This window comes from Crassostrea angulata, chromosome 3 (genome assembly GCF_025612915.1).
Source record: "Crassostrea angulata isolate pt1a10 chromosome 3, ASM2561291v2, whole genome shotgun sequence".
In the NCBI taxonomy this organism is placed as follows: Eukaryota; Metazoa; Mollusca; class Bivalvia; order Ostreida; family Ostreidae; genus Magallana; species Magallana angulata.
The window spans coordinates 35,891,623-35,917,069 of record NC_069113.1 but is presented as its reverse complement, the minus strand read 5'-3'; the positions used below and the strand labels follow the sequence as shown (position 1 = coordinate 35,917,069).

The 25,447-nt window shown below is 30.6% G+C and overlaps 1 protein-coding gene across 1 annotated transcript; it reads left to right on the top strand.

Annotated features, from left to right (window-relative positions):
* Positions 1-25,447, top strand: LOC128178799 (uncharacterized). Its single transcript, XM_052846156.1, has 22 exons — positions 1-73; positions 956-1,071; positions 2,561-2,602; positions 2,866-3,109; positions 3,266-3,376; positions 5,448-5,523; positions 5,607-5,651; positions 6,201-6,266; positions 6,956-7,053; positions 7,761-7,814; positions 8,741-8,809; positions 18,772-18,924; positions 19,069-19,287; positions 20,110-20,415; positions 20,550-20,644; positions 20,841-20,925; positions 21,433-21,555; positions 21,917-22,123; positions 23,181-23,465; positions 23,732-23,908; positions 24,214-24,498; positions 24,585-25,447. Exons 2-22 carry the CDS (start codon positions 1,024-1,026, stop codon positions 24,818-24,820), a joined length of 3,024 nt encoding a protein of 1,007 aa, XP_052702116.1. The 5' UTR covers positions 1-73; positions 956-1,023; the 3' UTR covers positions 24,821-25,447.

The window sequence follows — 25,447 nt, the reverse complement described above, 5'->3', positions numbered from 1 at the left end:
ATAGCAATAACTCAAATATTGTTCACAAAAATCAAGAATGGAGAGAATATCAAAAGAAAAGAAGTATAATAAAGTAAGTATGTTTGCAAGTATGATGAAGTAAATGTATAATATATTTACAAACAAATTACAATATTATATTTTGTTGCTTTAAAGCACAAGACAGGCAACACATACAAACAGTTATTGATATCGACGAAACATGCTGTATACTTTTGGAAGTTTATGTAATTTAGAGCGCTTTATGAAATATGCTGCAATGAATCATTTGATGCTTTTTTATTTTTGTAATGCATTTTTATACAGTTATAAAAAAGATTGACTATATAAAAATGATATACAAATGTACATACGGGATTCAAAGGTTTCATTTAAAGATATGATGTCGGTGTTACTAGTATACATTGGAATATGTTATAATTGGTAACTCAAGGCAATATCTGATGTAACATAATGGAAGAAAAGTATTTTTGAATTACTGCTGAAGACAATTTGCAACAATGAAAGATCTGTTAAGCGATTTAAGAGGGCTCGGTGGTCTTGGCCATTTTTAGACCGTAATGATTTTCTTCAAAAGAAGTTTTCTATATAAAAATTAAAAAGATATCCAAATTTAAGGTAAAATTTCTGGATTATTTTTTTTACTGAATAAATGTTTAAAGTTTAACAAACCATATCTTTAAATTTTTGGTAAATCTGAAGGTTAATTTGTTTGCCATCCAGGCTCCTTAAATAAAAATTGAATTTAAAGCACCTTTGTCATCACCTTGTTCTTAATATAACATTTTAAATATTTGCTGTGAGTTTTGGATCAATTATTGTACAAAACTATTTGACAAAAGTTGATAAAATTTCTAAAATCATCATCATACTTCACATTTGATCCTTTGATATGACCCAAAAATTCATTATGCTTAAAGTTCGAATATTTGTATTTATATTGTCAAAATTTTAGGTCAAAACACATACTACACATTCTAGGATGGAAAGATCAGATGAGCATCATTCAGGTGTTGGATTAAAATGTTAAAACATGCTGTACCTTGTTATTCCACTTTACATGGACGACAGGTTTGAGTATTTATTTAACTGAAGAGAAGAGGTTGAATTTATCTAATATGATGTGAATATTACCATTACTTTGTGTATCCATGAAGTAAATAATTGATAACCTTAACTGAAGAATTTTTTTAAAAATATAATCTCAAATACTGTTTAAATACTGTAACTGTCTTTTTACCCCCGCTCAGAAGGAAACATACTTTTGTTTTAGATTTCATTTTTGTACCAATCGAGCGTCAACATCCTGTTAAATGACGACTTTGTTTATTTAGGGGGCCGAATTTAGTTTTCATTGCGAACGTTTTTGAGCATTCTAGAAAAATGCAGTATAGACATACTTTTAATGAATTTTTTCGATATCATTTAAAATATTAAACACAATTAACAAAATACAGATAAAAATATTACGATTTTAAAGAAAAATTCAATTTTTTAAAACGATTTTTTCGTTATACGGTAGGTGAGCCTTGCCATTTTTGCTTTTATGACTATGATAAAATGAAGATTTGTTGGAGTGCGTTGTAAGAAAGAACATAAAATAGAAAGTAAAAAATCGTAAGCTGTTCAAAATCTGTGCACAGAATAATGCTATCCTCGGGGGTATTTTTCCTAATTATTTTACTCATATATTATACCAATCTACATTTATGATACTCCAAATATGTAGCAAAATATGGTGTACTTTAATATTTTAAGATTGCTATCACTAAAACCCAGACGGTAATTTATAGTTTTTTTATATATAAGGTAGAAAATAATGCTACTAATCACATATTATAATTTGAGAAAAAAAAACTATTGTAATATTTTTTTAATCTGCTTCAAATTGCTAAAAATGACAATTTCTTATATATTCCTATAGTAAATGTACCTGTATTTTGAAATGTCCCCTAAAAAGAACCAACGGTTGATTTTCTTGAAACTTTGCAAATAATCTAAAGTTGGTGTGAATTACCAATTGTTAAAAAAAAGAGTTTTGCTATTGTCGTTTTTCCACAAAAAAACCCAAATCGGTTTCTTTGAAGCCTAACATTTCGAGAGAGAATAATTGTCAAAGATTTCTCAGCAACTATTTATCGCTAATGATTGAAAATTTAATACTCTTTGTTTAGGCATGCCATATGGTGGGATTCATTTTTGAACAAATTGGACTTTAAACAACTTCTTATTGAATGTCGAATTTGCTTATTTTGTATATCACATTAGAGTGGAGGTATTATAAGCGAGCATTGACTCATATGTATATTGTTTATACCTGTTATATAATTGTTTTTTATTTTATTGCCAAATTTTCTTATCTTTGTTGCGAAAAGAATACGCTGATAAAAATAAAATACTGTAGCATTGTTTTGTTTCCATTCAACAATTTTCAGAGAATATGTTTTGAAAACGAGTGCTGTTACTTTATGTTACAAATAAGCATATATATCTAAAGGGAAACATGTCATATATTTTCATGTAACATTCTCGGATAATCATGTTAATGTTATTCTTTCAGATATCAAAAATGATGCAGAGTATCTTAATTAATCTTAGCCTGGTTTGTATAGCTATTATTATATTATGAATAGTTTTAGGAGTCATGGTAAATCATGATTAAGTCAAAAGCTATTAGTTTCACGGTGAAAACCTGAATTGAATTATAGAATCAATCTACGATACTTATGAATGAAAAAATAATTATTCAAAATTCAATCGATTTAAAAAAGATGACAAGTAATGTGATTCGGTTCCTGTTTACATTTATTAAAAATAATGTCATTTTTATTTGAGATGAAACGTTTGCATATTGGTTCTGTGTAGTTTATTTTCAGCACATGGAAATCATGCAACAGTGCAGTTTTGCCCAAATGGGTATACAGAGTTGACTCATGTCCAGATCCAATAGATATTTATCAATGGATAAATGCATCCAAAGCACTTAACTGCCATCATGATCTGATGTCAACAGATCCGAATGAACAGGCATCTGTGTATCATTGTATGCCAAGTATTTATTTAAACGAGACTGTGGAATTCTGTGGCAGGAGTGTTCCCATTGCTCCAGGTGATTTTTGCACCTTTTGCAATTGTTTATTAGAAGTTTTTTAAAGTTTTTCTTTAAATTAATATTTACATTCATAAAGGACTTTTTTTCTCAATTTAGAACAATTTCATACGAATTTTAATAATAATTGTGTTTTATCTGTCTTTGAAAAACCAGGGTTTTGTCCAATTTACAATTACGGAACCACATTCGCAACTTACCACAATTGTTCGGATTTTACCTACGGGTGTCCATCAACGATGTTTCACTCTAAGAAAGTATTTCAGCGTAAGTGGACATTAGTTTTATTGGTCATTTCATTTTGACTTGATAGCTACAAATACATTAAAAATATATATTGTGACAGAAAACTCCACTATGCTCTGGCACTGTAATAAAAATATATATATTAATACTTTAAATGATCGGATACAGCACTTAAATTGTGAAAAAAGTTGCTTGGATCTGGCTTTATATGCTCGCTATTTAAATTTTTATGTAGATTAATGAATCTTGCAACTGTATTTAAAAATCAATTATTTTTTGTTAATAGAGAAATGCAATTAAAACAATTGACACATAACGGCAACAATGCGCGTAATTTATAGATGATAAAGTTTTCAAACAAAGTGCTAAAGAATTTACATAATTGAAAGAAAAAAGTGTACCAGTGCTGAGTAGATGATAACAAAGTTGGAATACATAGTATCTGTTTGAAAATATTTTTTGAATAAAATTATAAAAAATAACTTCCCGTATCAGAAATGTCATTGTTTACTGTCTAATCCCATCTATCCATTTAATATGTAGTTCAGTAAGCTGGATGGTCCTGACCATACTTAGGTAATATACACCTCCTTTTAACGAAAAGTTTTGTATAAGGAAAAAGGAAAATGTTCAAAATTTAAAGTAAAAATGTTTAAATTTGTTCTTTACTTAATGATAGATTATGGCGAATAGCATTGTATTTTAAAGTTTGTCAGCTCTGATGGATAATTTGCTAATCGCCAAGCCTTTTTAATACGTTTGTGTATGCCTGCAATTCATTATTATATGCGAAATTCACCATGATATTAAAGCTTCACCTCCGCCACGGCAAGGGGTTTTAACTCTAATCTAGTGGAACCCACTTTTCTGGCAGTGGACGGCCAGCGAGCTAACAACTGGGCCATCTATGCAATCTATGCAGGTCAAAAAATTTGTTCTTTGTATTTGTTATTGCTTTAGTTGAGTATAATAAGTACATTTCTCTGTAAAAATTACCGTCAAGATCTAATCAAATTGACGTTAAACTGTACCTTACCTCTATCTCAAAGATCTTGTGGTGTTCAACAGCATGTCAGGTTCTGTTCGTCATGAAAAATAAGTTTTAAGGCTTGCTTAGATATCCGAATAATTAGCTTGCTGACCGCGCATTGTCATTAGAATGGGTTCTACAGGTCTAGAGTTTAAACCCAAACTGAAGTGGAGGTATGGTTTAAATATGGGAATTTCTGTGTGTTTTATACATTATCTTATATCATTACAGTCTAGAGTTTTGTAGTTGATCTACACGTATCATTTGATCCCGATTAAGTTTTGGTATTGCATTTAATTTACAAGGGTATAAATAATTACATATTTTATCGCAGTTGGTTTTAACGATTATCATACGCTTTCAGGGGACTTGCATATCATATCAAATAAAGCATTACTATTTAAGCACAAGTGAAACTTTATCGGATGACGCTAACAAACTTAACCTTTTGAAAAGGGGCGACAATGGTTGTTAGCCAAATAGTTCTATATACTTTCACTGTGTGAAGTCCTTGTTATCAGTATATCGAAGACACGAATGACATTAGAACAATTCCTTTCTGTTCAAGAAACTTACAAACTTCACAGTTAGAATATAACAAACACTTATCAACTAAAACGAAAATGCAGCGCCTGAAAAACTTATGAACGTTCTTCGATCAGTAATCAAACGTTTGTGTACCAAACAGTGGGCAAAAAATAGTTGTCCGCTTGTGATTGGTTCAATCTTCTGTTGATGTGCGGGAGAAGAACCCCATAAGTTCCTTACAAACGCATAGACCTTTATTGGCTATTATTATGTGTCCATTTCAATTTTGAATAGTGTTAACTTCACCGGGTCTCCATAAACAATGAACATATAGGCCAGACCCCCCCCCCCCCAAGAAAAAAAAAGAAATAATATTAAATTACATTTAAAAAAAAAAAAAAGACTCGTGCATACGGTGAAAGTTCCCGCCCGTTTGTTTGACCTGTGATAGCATAAGCTGGTTATGTACATGTGTGATATAGCATTCATTTTATTTTTTTATTTATGTTATATTTTATTTTTACACATTAATAGACCCAGAGTGTTTGAAAATTAACCGTATAGCAAGATGTTTTGAGGTCCAGACGAACTGCTCGCAAAGTACAGCAACGTAAGTAATTCTGTCTATTAAGATGTTTGAAGACTTATGCAGTAAGAATTACCTGAATGAAGAAAATATTTGTTTCTTCTCAGTATCAGTTCCAAAACGACCACCGAGAATAGACATAGGAGGCTGACGTATGTATTTTTTATCTTTACAAAATCGACAGATTTAGGTATGGTATCAATTACAAATTGCAAATCGAATAACTATTGCAATTATCTAGCTCCATTTGATAGGTGTGTTTAATCTCATCAAGTACACATCATAAAAATACGTCGGTGATATTTTGTCTAAATTTAAATAGAAAAAAATCAACTGCTATAAAATATGTAGTTATTTATATCCTAGCAAATTAAATGCAATACAAAAACTCAATCTTGATCCAATGATACATGTAGATCAACTACAAAATTTTAGACTGCAATCATCTAAGATACATGTATAAAACACACCGATTATTTAAAAAAAAAAAAAATTTCGATTATGCATATATACCAGTACTTACAGTTCATTTTGTATTGCCTTTATCATTAAAAAAATCCATATATTATTTATATACAATTATTTCTTTAACCGTGATAAAAAAAAGTTACAAATTTTGAAAGAAAAAAATTTATTCTTTTTCAAATTAATTTTTTAGAATTATCTTACAACTTAAACGGATTCTGTACGTTTATTTTTAGATCAACTACTCCAGCATATATATATGTTAATGGAAATACCAAAAATGAAAATTCTGTTGCTGTTGTGTAAGTGGATTTTAGTCATACAAACGTTTGTTCACCTTTGTTTATGGAAATGCTGTTAAGCTTTATCTTTATTTCTAATTCACACAATTTTAAACACATATTTGAAAAAGGTTTTATATTTATAGAATATTTTTAAATGCAAAATGTGATTAAAAGGTACTAAAATGTTGCAAACTGATGCATGTTAAAATAATTGTTCGTTTTCACGTAAAACTGCAAAGAAGCAAGGTAAAATTGTACTAACAATTGCAAAGTAAAAAAAATAATAATGTTATAATTTTCAGCCATTCATACATCATCTATAATATATTAACATTAAAAAAAACCGGTAATTATTAAACAAATTGAAAGTAGTTTTACAATTGAAAGATGTACATGTACAGCAAAAAGTGGCGGAATGTATATATCTGTCTGACATATATGACGTATATCTGACACTTTACCGCTTTTATTTTTATTATTAATTCGCATTTATTCAAACGCATAACTGACTTCTTTAGGAATGAAGTGAATTCTAACGCTGAGGGTAATATTAATAGAACGGATTATAAACTGGGTCCAAACCAATTAGATTTCAGTGTTTAACATTAAAGTATTATAACAACTGATAATAATAAATCTGCTGTACTTTTAGTGATATCACAGCGATAACAGGCCTTCACAAAATCTGTTTTATTTTATTTTTGTAGCTACGTTATCATCATAGTTTCTTTGCTAGTCGTCACAGTTCTATTGATAGTAGTCTTCACTTTCCTTTTACGTCAACGAATATACATTCAATACAAACGTAAGTAACATTGTCTTTTTGTTTACAATAAGATATAATTATATTAATAAAAAATTATATTATATAAAAAGTGAGAAATATGCATGTAAATACAGGCAATGAGTGATTTTTAACGCCGTTTTACAAATTTTAAATACATGTATTTTGTATAAATTTGGAACGTTCTTTGTCAAAAAAAGGTAACTTACATAAAAGAATAATTATATTTGTTGTAAAGAATATATTTGATTTTGATGTTAAAAAAGAAAAATTATGACTTTCTGAAATCCACAGTTTTCGGAGGCGATGATATAGTGAATAATCGAAAACAATTTTTTTAAATGAAACGATGTTTGTCAACAAGTAAATGTAACTTACAAAAAAGACAAATTATATTTGTTTTGAACGAAATATTTTATCCTGATGTCAAAAAGAAGATTAATTATGACTTTTCTAAAATTCCAACTGATTTCGGAGACAATTATAATGCTTATATTCAAAAGAGAAACATGAATTTTACTTTTAATTTTTTTTTATTTTGCATGTGTATAATACAAATAGATATATTAGAAAAAATGAACAAAAAATGAATATTCGTCATTGCTAAAACAAAATTGCATGAAATATGTAAAATATTTTGTCTTTTTTTTAAACTTATTTCTGATTGTTTGAATTTTAGACGAAAAAAAACACCTACAAATCAAACATTATACTATTATTTTTAACAGATTTGTTTCCTAAAAAACCACGGACTATACCGATTATAGAATTTAATGAACTGAGTAAGTTCCTAAATGGAGTGGAATTACCGCCAACAGACTATTGATCTTTCTTTAAATCTTTTGAGAAAATAATTATGAGAACTTGGAGAATACTTTTTTTCGATTAAGCGTCTCCTTTACTGACGGCATATATTGAACAAATCGAAGCAAAATGTCCCGGTGCGAAACGTTTTCATAGCAAAACGCCTTGCATTCCAAAAACGCTGGTTGTGTTTTTTCGATTCAGATAACAGAAATTGTAGCGAACACACTGCCGCCTGGTGTCATAATGTGGCAATATTTACATTTTGAAGGGTCTTTGCATGTGAAAACACTACGTATCGATGGTGTACTATACCGTCCAATAGATTTAATTGACTTATAATTATGGTGCATATGGGGTTTGCTTATTTATATTTAAATACTCAAAAAATGATTCTGTATTCCTTAATTAAAATCACAAGACTTTTGTTCGACTTTATTGAATGGACTTCATGGTTTGCGTGATCGAAATCATTTTTGGAATAGAGATTAGTATAAAGAAAATTAGTCACGAACGGTATAAATATTAAAAAAGAAGTACAAATTAACATGGATAAGAAGAGAAGAAAGCAACAAAGAAATAAGCACAACATAAAGAAAAAAAAGAACCAGAATGAAATATGATAAGAATCGATATGATAACAATATAGCGACATACATGTGTAAATGTACTGAAGAATGAAGAAGCAGAGTTAGAATAAAAGCAAAATAAATAGTCTTTTGGCGGTAAATCTCTTCTATATTTCCAATGCATTAAAATATTTTCACACAAAATGACTCCCTCTTAAAACTTAAATGATATATGTAATAACATTTTGTATTCTAATAATAAATTGAAATATTGGATTAAGTAGAATAGAGATTTTTTTTAAAAAGAAGCATAATTGGATATTATAATTTTGTAGGTGGAACCAAACACACCAAGGAATCTGCTATACAAAGCGATATTCATATTGTTATGACCAAGGAAAATGGTTTGTATATTTTGAAGCTTAATATCTGAGCTGTATGCATAATACCAAAACTTTGTTTAAGTGTATTATAAAACAGCCAGCGGATTTATAAACTGCTGCATCAATAAAACAAAAGCATTGCAACTTAAACAATCGTATAATTATATTCATGTGATTTAAAATATGAAATATTTAAGTTTCACTTGTTAAGTTAAACTAATTGTATGACAATGCATAGACCTCTACTATATATAGGTAGTATAAATGTCAATAGAATAATAATATCCTATGAACAAAAATCAAAACTTTGAGTTATAAATCTTTTACTAAAACCAGTGTGCATTGGTTTTCTATAATAAAGGCACATAAGTCTAAATTTTCAATGTTATGTGTTGCTAAATTCTACTCATCAAGACAGTAGCACAACTTTCAGTTGCGTAAACAATATCTTAATATATATCTGTTCACAATTTGTGTGCTTTATAAACAATTAACCTCACCAAACTTGTTCCAAAAGAAACGTTAGCGTCGGTGATAGATATTTAACTCATTTTTATACTACTTAATTAAATTGAGAAAACATGCAGAAATTCATTTGAGTACATTTGCAAAATATCTTTCCTCAGGTGAACCTACGGAAAACAAACTGTTGTTTAATTGTATAATACAATTGATAGGCATATTCGTAAAAAAATATGTTTATTTAAACGAAAATATGAAAAATTAATAACAATGTTAAACGTTTCACACAAATACATGAACGTCATTGGTACATGATCAAGTATTCTGAAAGTGGTCACGAAAACAATGCATTTTATTTCCAAGTGATTTGAACAAGTTATTAACGAAGTTAATGTATCAGCAAACTTTTTCAAATTGCTTTTTTATCTTTTAAATAACATATCACCTGTTCATGTTTCACATTTATGTTTTGTACCTATAAGAGTTTAACGTTTATCTATCGGTTGTCGTTTTTAAAGCTTGTATGTTTTTATTATTACCGAGTTAACGAGTTTGCATAAGATGTCGCGTGTTTACAATCAAAAACATTCTAAGGAAACTTCTTGCTTGATTATTTTTAATCTCCTTTTTTGCACCATCGCCGATATGATATAAGTTTGTATGTGTTAGACAGCAGTGTCAGATTTTTCTGTCTTATACTGTGTAATACTAACTGCTGAAAACGTAAACAAATATTCTCCTGTGTAAGTCTTAAAATGTGCTAATCCATCAGGAAATTGTTTTGCTTAACTGATTGTAATTTAAATAAAATCATTTTAAAAATTGTCTTATGCACTTTTCTTGACTTGCACTATATGTAGCGCGCGGGGAATTTTTTTTTAGCGTCACAGCATAGAGTTTCATCCGTATCTACAACATTTAAAAAGATTCAAATAAAATGGGATTGTATTTCTAAGCTTACAGATAAAGTGTAAACTATTTTTTTCTCTTTTCGATTATATATTTAATTGTACAATCGGAGTTAAAATAAGGAATATGAATTTTTAATGACGGTGTCAGTCATCTTTTTCTTATAAAATAATGCGAGATAAATAATAATTCATCATTTATATTCGCGTGGTATCGTGAAATTCCACGTCGGGGCCAAGATTCACTGTCACAGACGGTAAATCGTGTCCCCTCGGTTGAATTTCTCAATTTCACACTCGTAATAACAATTGATTCTCTATATCTCATTTGATTTTGTTTGAGTTTGAGATAACACACAAAAAAATTAGGTTGAGTATTGACATTATAAGTCTGTTAGAATTGATAAATTGCATTAAAGTTCGAAACCTACATCTTCCTCCTTCATATAACTCAGATTTTATGAAAAAGAAAGAAAACATCTCATTTTAAGAGAATTTTTGTTTTATAATAATACTAATGTTTTATTTTTAGACGGAAATCCAACTTCAATTGTGAATGGGTCCGTTCAACATCGTTCACAAGAGAAAACAACTGGTTTGTTTGTTTGGTGATTTTTGTTTAAGTCTTAATCAAAGAGATGACAGAATTATGAGGTATAAAATTGTATCATAAACTTAAGTGTGATTCGTCAAGTTTGAAAGAAAATACACATGTAGGTCTTAGAATTATATATAAGTAAAAAAAATGTTATGACTTGCTTAAGATAATTTATTACGATAAATATTTGTAGCAAAGTACCACTTCTTTTTCATTTGAACAAAATTTCTCCAAACCTTTCTAAAATTTTCTTTAAAAACCAAATTGGTGCTTAATGTGGCTCTATACACCCACAGTTTATTCCAATTTTCAATAGAAGACCACAAAACATATACTTATCAAATATTAAAATGATGATAGGGATACTATAGGTATTTTTAAAGAATTTTCAAATGTTTTTTTGTGTTTTTGTGAAATAATTCTTAAAAAGTCAACTATTGAGAAATTGAGAGACATTTTTTTTGGTCATATGATGGATATTTCCTTCGGACACCTAAAAATAAATATAATACTTCTTAATAATCAAACATTTTATCATTGCAATTTTTTTAAAGTATTTCCCTAAAACATATTTTTTCATATTTTCTTACTCTGTTGACAAATCATATGAAAAAGCTGCTTGATGTTATAAAAAAATGTATTTTAATAACCGTGACATAAAAAATTTGAATAAAAATCATTGCAAATAAACACAAAAAATATTTTAAATTTTATTTGGTATGAAAGTTCCTCAAGTAAGAGTTATCGTTCCTAAGTCCCAGGGTCCAAACATCTCGGGGACTTTTCATATCTGAGTTAAAGAAAATTTCCTAAATATCACGATGGAATGATAAATACATACACATTTCATTATAGGCCTATATAAGTTAATTTATTCGCTTTCATGCAAAACTAAGTCAAATAAATAAAGGGGAAAATTAACTAATAGGATTTATGTATCCCAACTGAGAGGAATTCAAAGTCACCCTCCCATCCCCATATGATGGTTAGGAACATCTGTCAATATTAATGTGGATTAAAATATAATACATGTAATTAATATACTTTCACCGGTTTAGAATTTTCTTTCACAATATTCAACCAAAAAATACGTTTTAGAAAATTTTGGAAAGTTAAAAATTGTATTGTTCTCAACGGGGTTCGAACTCATGACCTACAGGTTTATAGTGAACCCACTAACCCACTGAGCTACGCTGTAAGATATCGAAAATCGAAAAGAAACTATTTAAAAAAGTATACCTGATTTTATTGTTTTTTACGATAAATAATACGACACAACGTGAAGGTGTCACAATACTTATAAGTAATGATTTTTCCAATTAACAAATTAAATCTAAGACTATTCATTTAACGAATTTTTTAATAGAGCGGCCCCCATACAATTCGCCTCAGTTTAAATCAGCCAGTACCGGAATTGCATGCTTCCAGGTGACTTTTTGCGTACTGCGTCATCAAAAAGTGGTGTATAGATCCACCTTAAAGACTTCATTTTTTTTTATGTCGTACCTACGATACACTTAGACGTACAAACACAACACAAATGTAAATCGCTTAAACGATAATAGGTCGTAGGAGTGACATATACTAATGTTTTTTTTATACAATGTTCATTACTTTTAAAGCCGTTTCAGCTTCCAATTATGCTAATGTCTAAATCGACCATAATTTTCTTTTTTTTAAAATAATTTTTAGACGAAAGTCCAACTACATTGGCGAATGGATCCGTTCAACATCACTCACAAGACAAAGCAACTGGTTTGTTTTTCTTCATGTCTAAATCTTAAACAATAATAGATGAAAAATATTTCGTAATGAAGTCAAGTGCGACTCATCAAGATTTAAAAAATTGAAATGATTCATAGTATTACTGTAAAATAGAAAAAAGAACTGCGAACGCTAACGCCCGTTTCCCGCCTACATTTTACATCCAAATATTTCGGAATTTTTGTCAGATATTCAAAATCTAAGTTTTCAACTAAAAAGTATAATCAAATCCTAATCAATGTATATAAAAATAAAATGCGTAATCAAATTATTCATTTTTAAACAAAAGTTTTGCTAACGCGGGGTCTTTAAAACATTTCATGGAAATCGGTTTCTATGAGTGCGGAAAATATTATTTAGCGGCCAATATTTGAGTGAAAACTTAACAATTACATATTAACAATATATATTAAAGTTAAATTTCATTTGAATTCATATCTGGTAATTATTTTTCGAAAATTTACAAAGCAAAATTCTTTTTTGGGAATGTATTTCGGTCTGTAGACATATGTTCCCCCGTGAAACAACAAACCCTTTGGTAAAAATATGCTAAATAACAATAATTAAAACCCCTCAAAAGCAATTTTTGTTTCACGGGGGGGGGGGGGGGGATGTTATAAAAAACATTTCCGTTTTCCGTTATTTTCTATTATGAAATGAGCTATTTTAACCCAAAAAACAAAGCTATCTCTCTTTGTTTAACCAAATAATTTATATTTAATGAAAATATACATAAATGTTTACATTATTATAAAATAAAAAATAAAACTTTCAAAAAATAACTTTTAGTTTGGCGGCTAGACAGTGCTATCGTTTGCAGTCCTTTGTTATGCATGTTTTGCTGAGGTTAGAATCTTAAAAAATCGGAATTCCAATAAATACATTCTTTGTCTTGTGAGCACGGTTGCTGCTTTTCTCATTTAAAAAAAAATTCCTTTATTCTTACATCATTTTTGTTCTGTTGTACGTACGAAATACTTAAATTTTCAAACGAGAAACATTTTTAAATCGCACATTCGGGAAAATGATTTGTACATCATTTTTGTTCTACTGTACGTACGAAATACTTACATATACAAACGAGAAACTATTTTAAATCGTACATTCGGGAAAATGATTTGTACAAATGATAATAGATGTTCAGCCCAATTCTGCTGTAAAGTTTCAATCGCAAACCAAAAAAGAAGAAGCTTAAAAATGTTCATAAGAATTCCCATGTAAGTCCCCTGTGCCTCTGTAAAGTCCACAGTTAATGGTTCAGTCAAAACGGTCATGGCATATAAGTGTAGCGGATAGTGGATGAAATATTTCACTTGTGTAGACAAGCACCAAATTTTGCATGAATGTTCCTTGAACATTACTTGATCAAAAATTATCGTTGACCATTCAAGTTTTGGTCATTTTCAAGATGGCCGCCTCTTATTTCAAAATGGCGTCTTTTTTTCATAATGTTTTCATGATATTTTAAATATTTCTGGGTAATGTTTTTATTTTCTGTGAAACTATGAAGAAGAATTTGTTGTATGATAGAATTTGATGTTCATTTCATATATGAACACTCTGCGCATGCGTTTAAAATCATGCTGCAGCTCATTTTTTGAATGTACGTGATCTAATCGTCTAAGCAGTTTCACTGCAGAGAGCAGTGCAAAATAATTCGGACTTGAAACATTTGCATTCCCCAGAACAACTAGTATTAGATCAACATTTCAGTAGTTCTTAACATGAAGCAGCCATTGGTGGTAAGGATGTCCAGTGTGAAATCCGAAAATCGTAATCCTTATCCCCACCCCATCTGGAAGGGGATGGTGAGTTTTGTCACTTGTATAGTGACTGACCCAATGTATGTTTAGCTTGCAATACAGATCTCTTAATATGCTCTACAAGAGCAGCTCTTGAGGGATCGAGGGATGCCATTGTACGGACGCTGCTTAGGAGCAAAGAGGTCAAGGCGCGTATCATTTACTCTATTGGCAGTGCTGGACCGAACGTACATGATGTGTACAAATTGATTATATGTTCTGTCACACTGTCACAAGGAGAACTTGAATCTGAGTACCTCTGTTACGTTTTCAAACACATTTCAGCCTGCCATTCTGTCATTTTACCTGTCCCATCAAATACGGACTCTGTATCACAATCCGTGAATGCATGAAAGAATTAAAGTGCTTTTGATCTTGGACCCACTGATTATCATGAATTGAATCCATCGCAAATTTCCTGCCCTTTCACCCATAACTCATCAACTTTCAAATCTTCAAAAACACCCACACCAATAACAACAACAATCTGTATCCGAACTTGAATTTGATACTTCCCAAGGCTGCATGTTTGTATGTAGGAACATACAAGTGTCAGCTTCTTCATGGTTTCAAGATGATACAAAGTCTGTATCTATAGCTCTGTTACTGACAACATTTCTTCTTTTGTTACAACTATTATAGTAGTTTCTGTCGTTATAGTTGCTGATACGATTTTGTTTGCTTAAAACCCAATAGTTCAGTTTTTACTCGATACGCCGAAGGAAAGAGTTCCAAGTCTAGTGTTTCCAGTTACTTACCCTCTAGATTCTTTGACAGTTAGCAATATTGTACCATCATCACCTTTTACAATTGCACTGTTCTGCTCATGGGCTTGTGCAATGGCAATGCTTGAAAAATTATGTGATTCAGTTTTTCTAATGGTAAAGTTTCCAAACGAAAAGCTGATTCTTCAAAGACATAGTTAACAAATTTAGAAGATGACTGTAGCCTGTTTTCTAAACTCTTATTTCCTGTCAGAGCAATGTGATTTACAAGAATTTTTGGAATATGAAAATCAGAAATTCCCCCTTCATTTTCTCAAAATGTTTTTTATGAATACTGGTGTGAAATCTCAGTCGATGCCTATTGTAGAAGCTTTTCAAGTATTGCCAAACAGTGTACCCACAGTTCCCTCAGTTGTTATTGACGACCCATCATTAGTCAATTCAAAACAACAGAACAATGTCAAACGTTTGATAACTATGCCAATGACATTATCCTAACGCACATCTTCGCTTGCACAAGGCCATTTGAGAGTAGATATTGTCTTCGATGTTTACAAAGATCATAAAGGTGAAACTAGAAGAAAATGAGGCATAAGATATAGACGGAAGATAACTAGAAACACTAGACCACCAAACACTTTTCTTCGGTGTAACGAGAACAAAACAAGACCATCTGGATTTAAGCAGACCAAATCGTATCTGCAACTATTACGACAGAAACTACTATAGTTGTAACAAAGGGAAAAAATGCAAATCAATGCAAAAGATGCCGCCTTGGGTAGTCTCAATTCAATCATCATAGTAAGTTCGGATACAGATTGTTGTTGTTATTGGTGTGGTTGTTTTTGATGATTTAAAAGTTGATGAGTTATGGGTGACATTTGGAAAGGGCAGGAATTTGCGATGGATACCAGTTCATGACATTGTTAGATCACTGGCTCCATGATCAAAGCACTGTCATTCTTTCATGCATTCACGGACTAGGATACAGAGTTCGCATTTATTGAGACAGGTAAAATGACAGAATGGCAGGCTGAAATGTGTTTGAAAACGTAACAGAGGTACTCAGATTCAAGTTCTCCTTGTGACAGTGTGACAGAACATAGGATTAATAAACTAGAAGAATTTGTAGTCATCATGTACGTTCGGTCCAGCACTTCCAATAGAGTAAATGACACGCGCCTTGCCCTCTTTGCTCGTAAGCAGCTTCCATACAATGGCATCCCCCGATACCTTAAGAGCTGCTCTTGTAGAGCATATTAAGAGATCTGTATTGCAAGCTAAACATACATTGGGTCAGTCACTATGTAAGTAAAAAACCTCAGCATCCCCTTCCAGATAGGGTGGGGATAACATCGCGGTTTATCGGTTTCACACGGGACATCCTTACCATCAATGGCGTTTTCATGTCAAAAACTACTGAAATGTTGATGTAATATTAGTTGTTCTGGGGAATGCAAATGTTTCAAGTCCGAATTATTTTGCACTGCTCTTTGCAGTGAAACTGCTTAGACGATTAGATCACGTACATTCAAAAATGAGCTGCAACATGTTTTTAAACGCATGCGCTTATGTGTTCATAAAGTGTTCATATATGGAATAAATATCAAATTATATCATACAACATATTCTTCTTCATAATTTCACAGAAAATAAAAACATTACCCAGAAATATTTAAAATATCATGAAAACTTTATGAAAAAGACGCCATTTTGAAATAAGAGGCGGCCATCTTGAAAATGACCAAAACTTGAATGGCAACGATATTTTTGGATCAAGTAATGTTCAAGAAACCTTCATGCAAAATTTGGTGCTTGTCTCCACAAGTGAAATATCTTGCTGAAATATTTACCTAAGCCGCTACACTATATCATCGAAAATGCAATTTATCAATCTAATGACAGTTATTTTGAAAAATTATATTAGACTTCTTAAAAATTCATTTTTTTTTATGATGAATTCATCAATTATTGTTGAAAATAAAATGTATTGGAAAATGTAGTTAGGGCACATTATGTGAATAGGCACATATTGATTATCATTCAAAGACACAATGTATATTGCCAGGGCTGTTTTTTTTTATAATCCGGTTAATATATTTCCTGACAATATAGCTATTATATTATGCAGTGGCCACTGTTAAATTGAATTGTCATTGCACAAATTAAAATCGCAAAAATATACTATTTTTGGGAACAATTCACAAAAATTTGCACCCGCAATGTTCACCTCTTTTAATCTTGTCTGAAACACCAAAAAGGTTGTCTGTCTAAATCAAACATATTTTGTTTTATTTTTAGACGGAGTCTCAGCAAAATTAATGAATTGGTCCGATCAATATTGCTCACAAGCAAATGGTCTGTTTAAACTATTTTGTATTCACGTCTAATGCTTAAGCAATAAGATATCATGAAAACCAATATAAATCATTGAATTTTGAATTTATGTGTAGTTTTACTTTTAAATTGTGTGGATAACACTGTATCAATTACAAATTTAATTTAATATATGTGTATTATCTAAAGTTTGTTCCAATCAAGCTATGTTAAATGCTATTTTGAAAATATATGTTGGGTTTTTATCAACTAAAGCATATTTTTGCCCATCGATATCGTTTTAGTTAGTTTTAGTTTACTAACGAGGTAATTAGTTTTACAACTAACACAATCATGCCAATGAAAGGCGGTAGATTTGAAATATATTAAATTATCCGTTAGAATATAATACATTTTAGAACGATGAACATAAAAAAACATCAGTGACTTATACCTGCCAAGACCGTTGCGTGAATTTATTTACCAATGTCATCCCTACATGTTATTTATTCAAAAAAGGTCCCGTGGGGAGATATAGTCACTTATTGTTACATCTAAGTATCTTGTTTTTATTACCTTTTGTGTCGTTTAGTGGGCTAACTTTTTCGTTATAACAAGACTTTCTCTTTATTATAATAAGGACTAGACTCTGACCCGTGCGTGCACGAGTTGACATTGCATATGATATAGGACATTTACGAAATAGATACATCGACACGCCGTATTGTTGACATTTACGTAACAAAGCTTTAAGCCTACAATAATGCTATTAATTTTACTACACTTAGAATAATCTAACTGTGTCTCGGGACAGGCTTTCACCACAATTAAAATGTCTCCCATCTATCCGTTATACATGTAGCAAAATATTGTATTTGTAATATCGTTTCTGAGTTTATCCATGCAAATGGATAATAACAAAAAACAATACCTTTCCGATTTCTCGGTATTAAAGCCCAAAATTTCTAATCTATTATTTTAATATAGTAGTGTAGATTTTGTTGATCAAAGTCGTTTAAACGATATTTTGTCTTTTAAAAATGACATCATATTTCATATAAGGACTTCTATGTGTAACATTAACATATATTTTCTGTAGTTGTACCATTTAATCTCGTTCGGACAAGTAAGCATTTCGGGTTTTTTTTAACAATGTATCTCGTACATTTGTAGGCATAAGCATGATTAAAATAATGAATTTAAAGTATTGTTAGATGCATATTAAATAAACTTGATAGAATGTATCTAAGAGTCTGCATATTTACATTTTAAAATTTCTCGAATGAACTAAAATCTTTTTTTTCAATTTTCAAATATTGTAAATAACTATATTTATTCGTCAAGTATTAATATAAAAATATATATATAATTGTAATATTTTCGTATGGCATATTGTTCTTTGCTTTAGGACATGGTTGCATTCATGATGACGAAGAGAGATTTCCATTATTAGAAAGAATGATTTATGGAACTAAAATGGGGCAGTATAATAACCTTCTTCGGACATTGTCAAGAAATATGACAGAAAAAGTGTTCAAGCGAATAAAATGTTTTGTAAAAGGTACGAATGCATTTATTTTGTACAATCTCATGATAATCTCTTTATGCTTAAGTAAATGAGTGAGATTTCCATCAATTTATCAATTTTTTTTAAATAATGATTAGATTTTTTGTTAATTTGATGATCAATTTTTTTTCCATTTAGATAGAGAAGATGTTGATTCCGAAGATTTAAAAGAGATAAAGGACCCAAAGGATTTATTAGATTTCCTCGATGGAAAATATTTCGTTTATAACAACTTAATTTATCTACAAGGACTCTTTTTAGCATGTAAAGCTCCAGAACTTTATGATGAATGTGTAAAGTATGCTAAAAACAGAGGAGAAGAAATACACTTTTTTGAAAAAGGAGTATTAGAAAAAGGTACAAAAAAATTAGGTCTAAAAGCTACAGTTTTTTATACAAATAAAACCATATCATTGTTTTAAAGCTATGGGTCTTATAGATAATTCATTAAGGTGGCTAACTACACCTTGATATAGTTTCTCAAATCAGCAGAAAAAATTGCTTGATTATGATAAATAGCATGATGGATAAGAAACACGTAAGTCAAATAGGCAAAAGAATGCGCATGCTAAGACAAAAACTCATGTTTACTCGATAAATCGGAACAAAACCCCAGGTGGATTCAAACTCATGATCTGCGACTCACAAGCCCAACCTCTGATCAATGACGATATTCAACCAAATCGATTGATACAAACGATTTAACAAAACATTTAAATCATCATCTTGTGACGTATTGTCTTAAAACGTATAAGTCTAGGTACCTTAATATAAATACTAACACCCTGGGAAAGATATATTGATTTATTTTGGTTTTCTATCCTAAGTTACTTTTATTAATAAAAAAATTGCATTTACAAATCTTTAGATATTTAAACAAAGTAATTATCTGTAAGGTTTTTATAATTTATGGAATGAAAGTAAATGTCTTTTGATTAAACAAAATCAGTGATTAATTTTCCCTAGCTTTTTATAGAATGATATTGGGCGTATTACTGAAATGTGATATGGATATTCTATTATGTTTGATGTTTGATTAAATCAGAGAGTTAAGATTATTTTTGTTGTTGAAAATACCTTTTCTATGTTTTAAGCTATATACTTTTAAATTATAACCAATCTACGTTTTGAATGAAACAATAGACTTCAGGTAATTGTGAAATTTGTTGAACATTTCAGGTCACACTAAAGTTAAATACATTATAAATTGCTCAGGAATAAGTCAATACCCAAGATCGGAGCTTGAGAAGTTACGGGAGATGTTAGCAAATTTGATCCATGCAAATTACGACGATATACTGGTTTCTGGAGTGAAAACTGGATGCGTAATTGTAACAATGATGATACGAAATTGCCTTATTCCGACACTGAGGGCACTTTATACGTCAGAAAAAATAATTTTAACATGTCATTGGATGCTAAAACTTTCTTTGAAACATAAGATCATGAAGGTGATGATACAGAACGAAGTAATTTACCCCCCTGGTAGGTCATTAGTCATAATTAATCGTCCTTCTCAAACACACCATCTGTTAATATTGTTTCCAAATTCTTTATTGGCAGTGTTTATCAATGCTGTGGATTCTAAAATACATTGCATAACGTTTCCATTTCACTAGATACGTTACAGTCTGTCGACGAATTAACTGCTGAAGCATCACTTAGTAGTCATGTTTTGCGATCCGCTTTACATTCTGAAACTGAACTACCGAAGGTAAACAGACATATTCCTATTATATTGCCTTTCAATATTTATTTTGCTTTAAAATTGGAGTTCCTTTTTATTTTACTATAAGCAATCTTCTTTAATATTATCAATCCCAATGTTCAACCATTATTATATTTTATCCACGACACCAAATAAATAACATCATGTTAAACTTATAGAACATTTTACGTGTATTTCGTAGACTAATGATCTGGACAGAAATACCCCAAACGCTATGGAATGCAGAGAACAATCAGCGAATTGCGAGGATAATGTACTTTCAGCTGGTATTTTAATCACATTATACATGAACTCATTTTGTTCCAAATCTTTATTTACTTTTTGATAAATACATGTAATTATCAGCATGACTCGAGCATTATTCTGATATAAATACATTTTCATCGATGAAAACTAATAATAAACATGAATGATCCTTTCAATCAGAAAGCGATATTTAATAAAAGTCTTCTATAAAACTGCCAAATGAAAGAAATGACATCAGAAAGCTTAATTCCAACATGAAACCATAGATTGTCGATAGGAACGGTGCATGGTAGTTTCGATCAAGAAAAATAACTATGCAAATTGGGTCATAATGATGATGTTTTGTCGATGATAAAAGTGAATTACTATATATATATATATATATATATATATATATATATATATATATATATATATATATATATATATATATATATATATATATATATATATAGGTTTGGAAATGTATATAAAATAGTATTTTTTGCTGAGAACTGAATTATCTTAAACCAGTGTTTATTAAATAGTTTCAGGCATGGTGTTAACCAAAACTATTCTATCTGAATCAAACGACTTTACCAAATTCCTAGAAAGAATTGGAGGTCGTATTACAGACGACACTTGGCACTCTATGAAAGTTCATTTACGCAGTAAGATTAATATACTTTGATTTGTATCCATCTTTAAATGAATTTTAAAAAAAATCAGTATGAGCATATATATGCACTTTGTATACTGTGGAATCATTAGAATTAGTGGTGGCTCAATTTTCGTGGTATTCGTATGTAGCCCTCCCTCACAAATTTAAATCCTCAACGAAAACAATTTTAGAAAGACTTATCTTTGTTACTGTAACAGTAACCGACGCATTCACGAAATTACATCCCCACGAATGAGCAAAATACCCCCCAATCCACGAAATTTGGCCCCACCAATTAACTGATTCCACAGTATATGACAATTTGGTATATGATATTTGGAAAGCTAACGTTAATTTGCTTCTCTTTAAAGAGTTTGTGGATCCCAAGCGTGTTGAAAAAATGAACCCAACGAAAATGCTAAATGAGTTATCAGATATGTTGAAACTCCAGTATAACATGAGTTTTCTGGAATGGGTTTTTGACATATGTGGGAAACCTAAACTCGTCAAAGATTGTCAACAGTATTCCGCTGAAAACCAGTTTCAATTGGAATGCTTTAATACAAATTTCCCTCAAAGTAAGTAAAATGTCCTTTTAACGAGGGGCGTTCAAGAAATAATGTCACTAATCTTTTTCATAAAATACAGGGTTCAATCGACCTTCGAATTTCTTTTCACGCATGATTTGATTCATATTCTATTTAACTGACCACATTTCATCATCGAATACCCCTTTGAGAAGCTGATATATAACCTCTACTCGAGACACTGTTTGAAAATATGACTGGTAAGTCATCATCCAAGAAGGCTGAAATTAGAGGCTAGACAAGTAAACAGATGGGTCAACAAATTCAAAAATGGCTTCAGCGGATGCAATACTTGCAAAATATAACCAAAATCATTTATAATAATGGTTAATTCACCATTAAACAAATAGCAATTTTAGTAGGCATTTTATCGGGGGCAGTATTAACAATTTAAAAAAAACACATTAGCCTCCAAGGGATAGAGCAAAATAGTTACCTCATCTATTAACAGAAAAACAATAACGATTGCGGGTTGAAATGTGTAGAAAACTACTTAAAAATTGCAGTGGACGACGGTTTTTTGGGGGAATTGTACAAGTCATGAAACATGGATACATAATTTTGAACCTCGAAGGAAAATTGATAACAAGCTGTAGTTGACCGAAAAGTCAAAACACACTGTTTTAGCAAAACGATGCCAGATTACAAAGAAAGTATTATGCGCAATTTTCTTTAATAGTGAAGGTCCTGTAATTCACGTTGCTATTCCAAAAGACCATCGGACATGTATACAACAATGATGTGCTGAGGAAAGTTAAGAAACATTAGAAAAGGAAGAGACCAAAGTCTGGAATTCGAAACTTTTGACTTCTTTATGACAACGCCCCAGCACAAGTCACAGGTTGTGAGATCATTTTAGAAAGAGAAAAGGCTCATGTTTTACCCCATCATCTCTTATCTTATTAAAAACAGGTAACAAAAAATATCTTATTGTGTTACTTTTGTAACAACAATGACAGTATTTATTGAACGCCCCTCGTTTCAGTCAACACTCAATTAATTGACCATACTAGTCATATTTTAGTTGCTTGAATTATTCATTTTGTAGGTGTTGAAAGTCACCCTATTGAAATCCAGTTCATGGTGTTTGAACTAGAGTCGTACAGTGACGAGCTTCAGGATTTGAGATATTGGCTGGCAAAGACAATACATGTGCATCCTGGTCAAATTCTTATGACAGCACTTAAGAATGGACCAATTGTTGTTACATTTTTAATGAGAGAAAATCATGGCAATGCTATTCTTGAATACCTGAAGACGGACGATGGTCAAATTGCTGCATCTCATAAAAGGATTGAAAAAATTGTCCAAAATGGGAATGTCATTCAAATTGGTAAAAGCTGATTTCCACTAAAAATAATTATATGTTAGATTCCTGTACTAAATCATAAATTTTTTAATAAAATAACAATAAGGGAATAAACAGCAAGATTAATAGTTACTTTGGGTTGTGTATGGTAATGCCTACACGTATATAAAGCATTGCAAACGTTTAGAAATGAAAATATAATTTTTATCTAAAAGTATGACCATGTCCCTTTATGAAGTACAGGTATTAAATTGAATGTCATATACTGTATATGTTACTTTACTTTTTAGGTAAAGCCCTAAATGGATCCACCTTTGTTCATATTCGTCTACGTTTACGAGAAAATAGTTCTGGGATACGGGAGAGTGTGAGGAATTTAGCATCGATTTTTACTCGACGCACAGGGATACCTATGGAAGGCACAGAGGTCTATACAAGAACTGTCCCAGCAGATCGGAAAAAAAATGGTACTTTGAAATTAAGAATTAATAAAAAAAAACTTCCTTTCATAAAGCGCAAAATTTTATTCATGACACATTACTGTTTATATTATACTAATAAATTATTAACATTTAGGGTGAGAACCTATAGTAAGTTGCTAGAACTTCAAGCCTATTGCATGCTACATATGCAATAAAATACGTTCAAACCATATTAAACATTTTGCCACAAACAATCTTGACTAAAGGAATCACTTTATTCAGCATAAAACAACACTAGACCCTAATTTGATGTATTTTATGCATATGTTTTATGAATTACTTTGTTTCAGAAACGAAAGCCAAGCCAATCAAAGAGGATTCATTTATTGAGAAAATCCGCGACCTTATTTTAGAGAATATAGAGCCTTTGACCATTGAACACACAGACATTGCAGAATTGTTTAACAGAGAAGACCTGACATATATGAAGGATATCACAGGAAGACGAGACCAAGCAGAATACTTCTTGAAACTGTGCGACAAGCTACCAAAGGAGAACAGAGAAATAGCATATGCATATTTGGAAGGAATTGCTTCTTTGCCTAAAGAAAAATCAACTTATAATGAGGAGCTATGTAAGTAACTTTACAGTTTTGTCTGACTTTAGTTCATTTTAATCTTTGCATACACGGATTCTTCATTTGTTTGCGATTTTTGACAGCTCCTTTAAAGAAAAGGATTCAACAAATTAGAGAGGATCTTCTGGATGAAATAGACTCCGAGTTTATCAAAAGTACCATCTATCAGTTGGAAAATGTCCCTGAGGAAGTGAAAATCTCGTGGTCTGACCCAAACAAAAGTAGAAAGGAAAAGGCAAAGATATTCTTGGATTTTGCTCTACAAAAGGATGAATATGTTAAAGCGTTGAAGAAGACAATGGAGGAACACGGAATGTAGTTTACGGAATGACAGACTGATTCAACCAAATTTGACTAAATCATCCATTTTCATGTATCGTCCAAGATTAATCCTTCGAATACAGAATTTGACAATCATGTACTTGATATTTTTCACAAGTTGTATAATATTTCTCTATAGAAAATAAATTTGGTTGAATTGACTTTGGAAGGGAAATTAACCGAGAAATCAGATGATTAAATTTAATGTGTAATTTTTAACCGTGAATATATCATACTCGATCACTTAACCAATATATCAAAAAAGATGGCTTTTCTTTTTTTCGTTTTTATATGAATGTTTTCTTCATAATGACACGTTTAATACAAATACATTTTACCATTTCAGATTACTAAATATTATACACAATATGATCTTTGCCTGATATTTCATATATGTTTACATTGTCTGAGATAATTGAGTTGTGCATAATTAAAATTGAAAGAACCGCGAATGTTAGCATATCATCTTTTTTAAGGTTCTTTTTAAACTTTCTGAATATGCAGTTCTTTCACATTTTATGTGTTGTTATCTTGCATTAAGCATAAATAATATGTACATTTGTACGTGTAAAGCAGCTTTACTGCTCCTCTTAAATAAAATGTTTTACGAAATCAACTTCTTGAA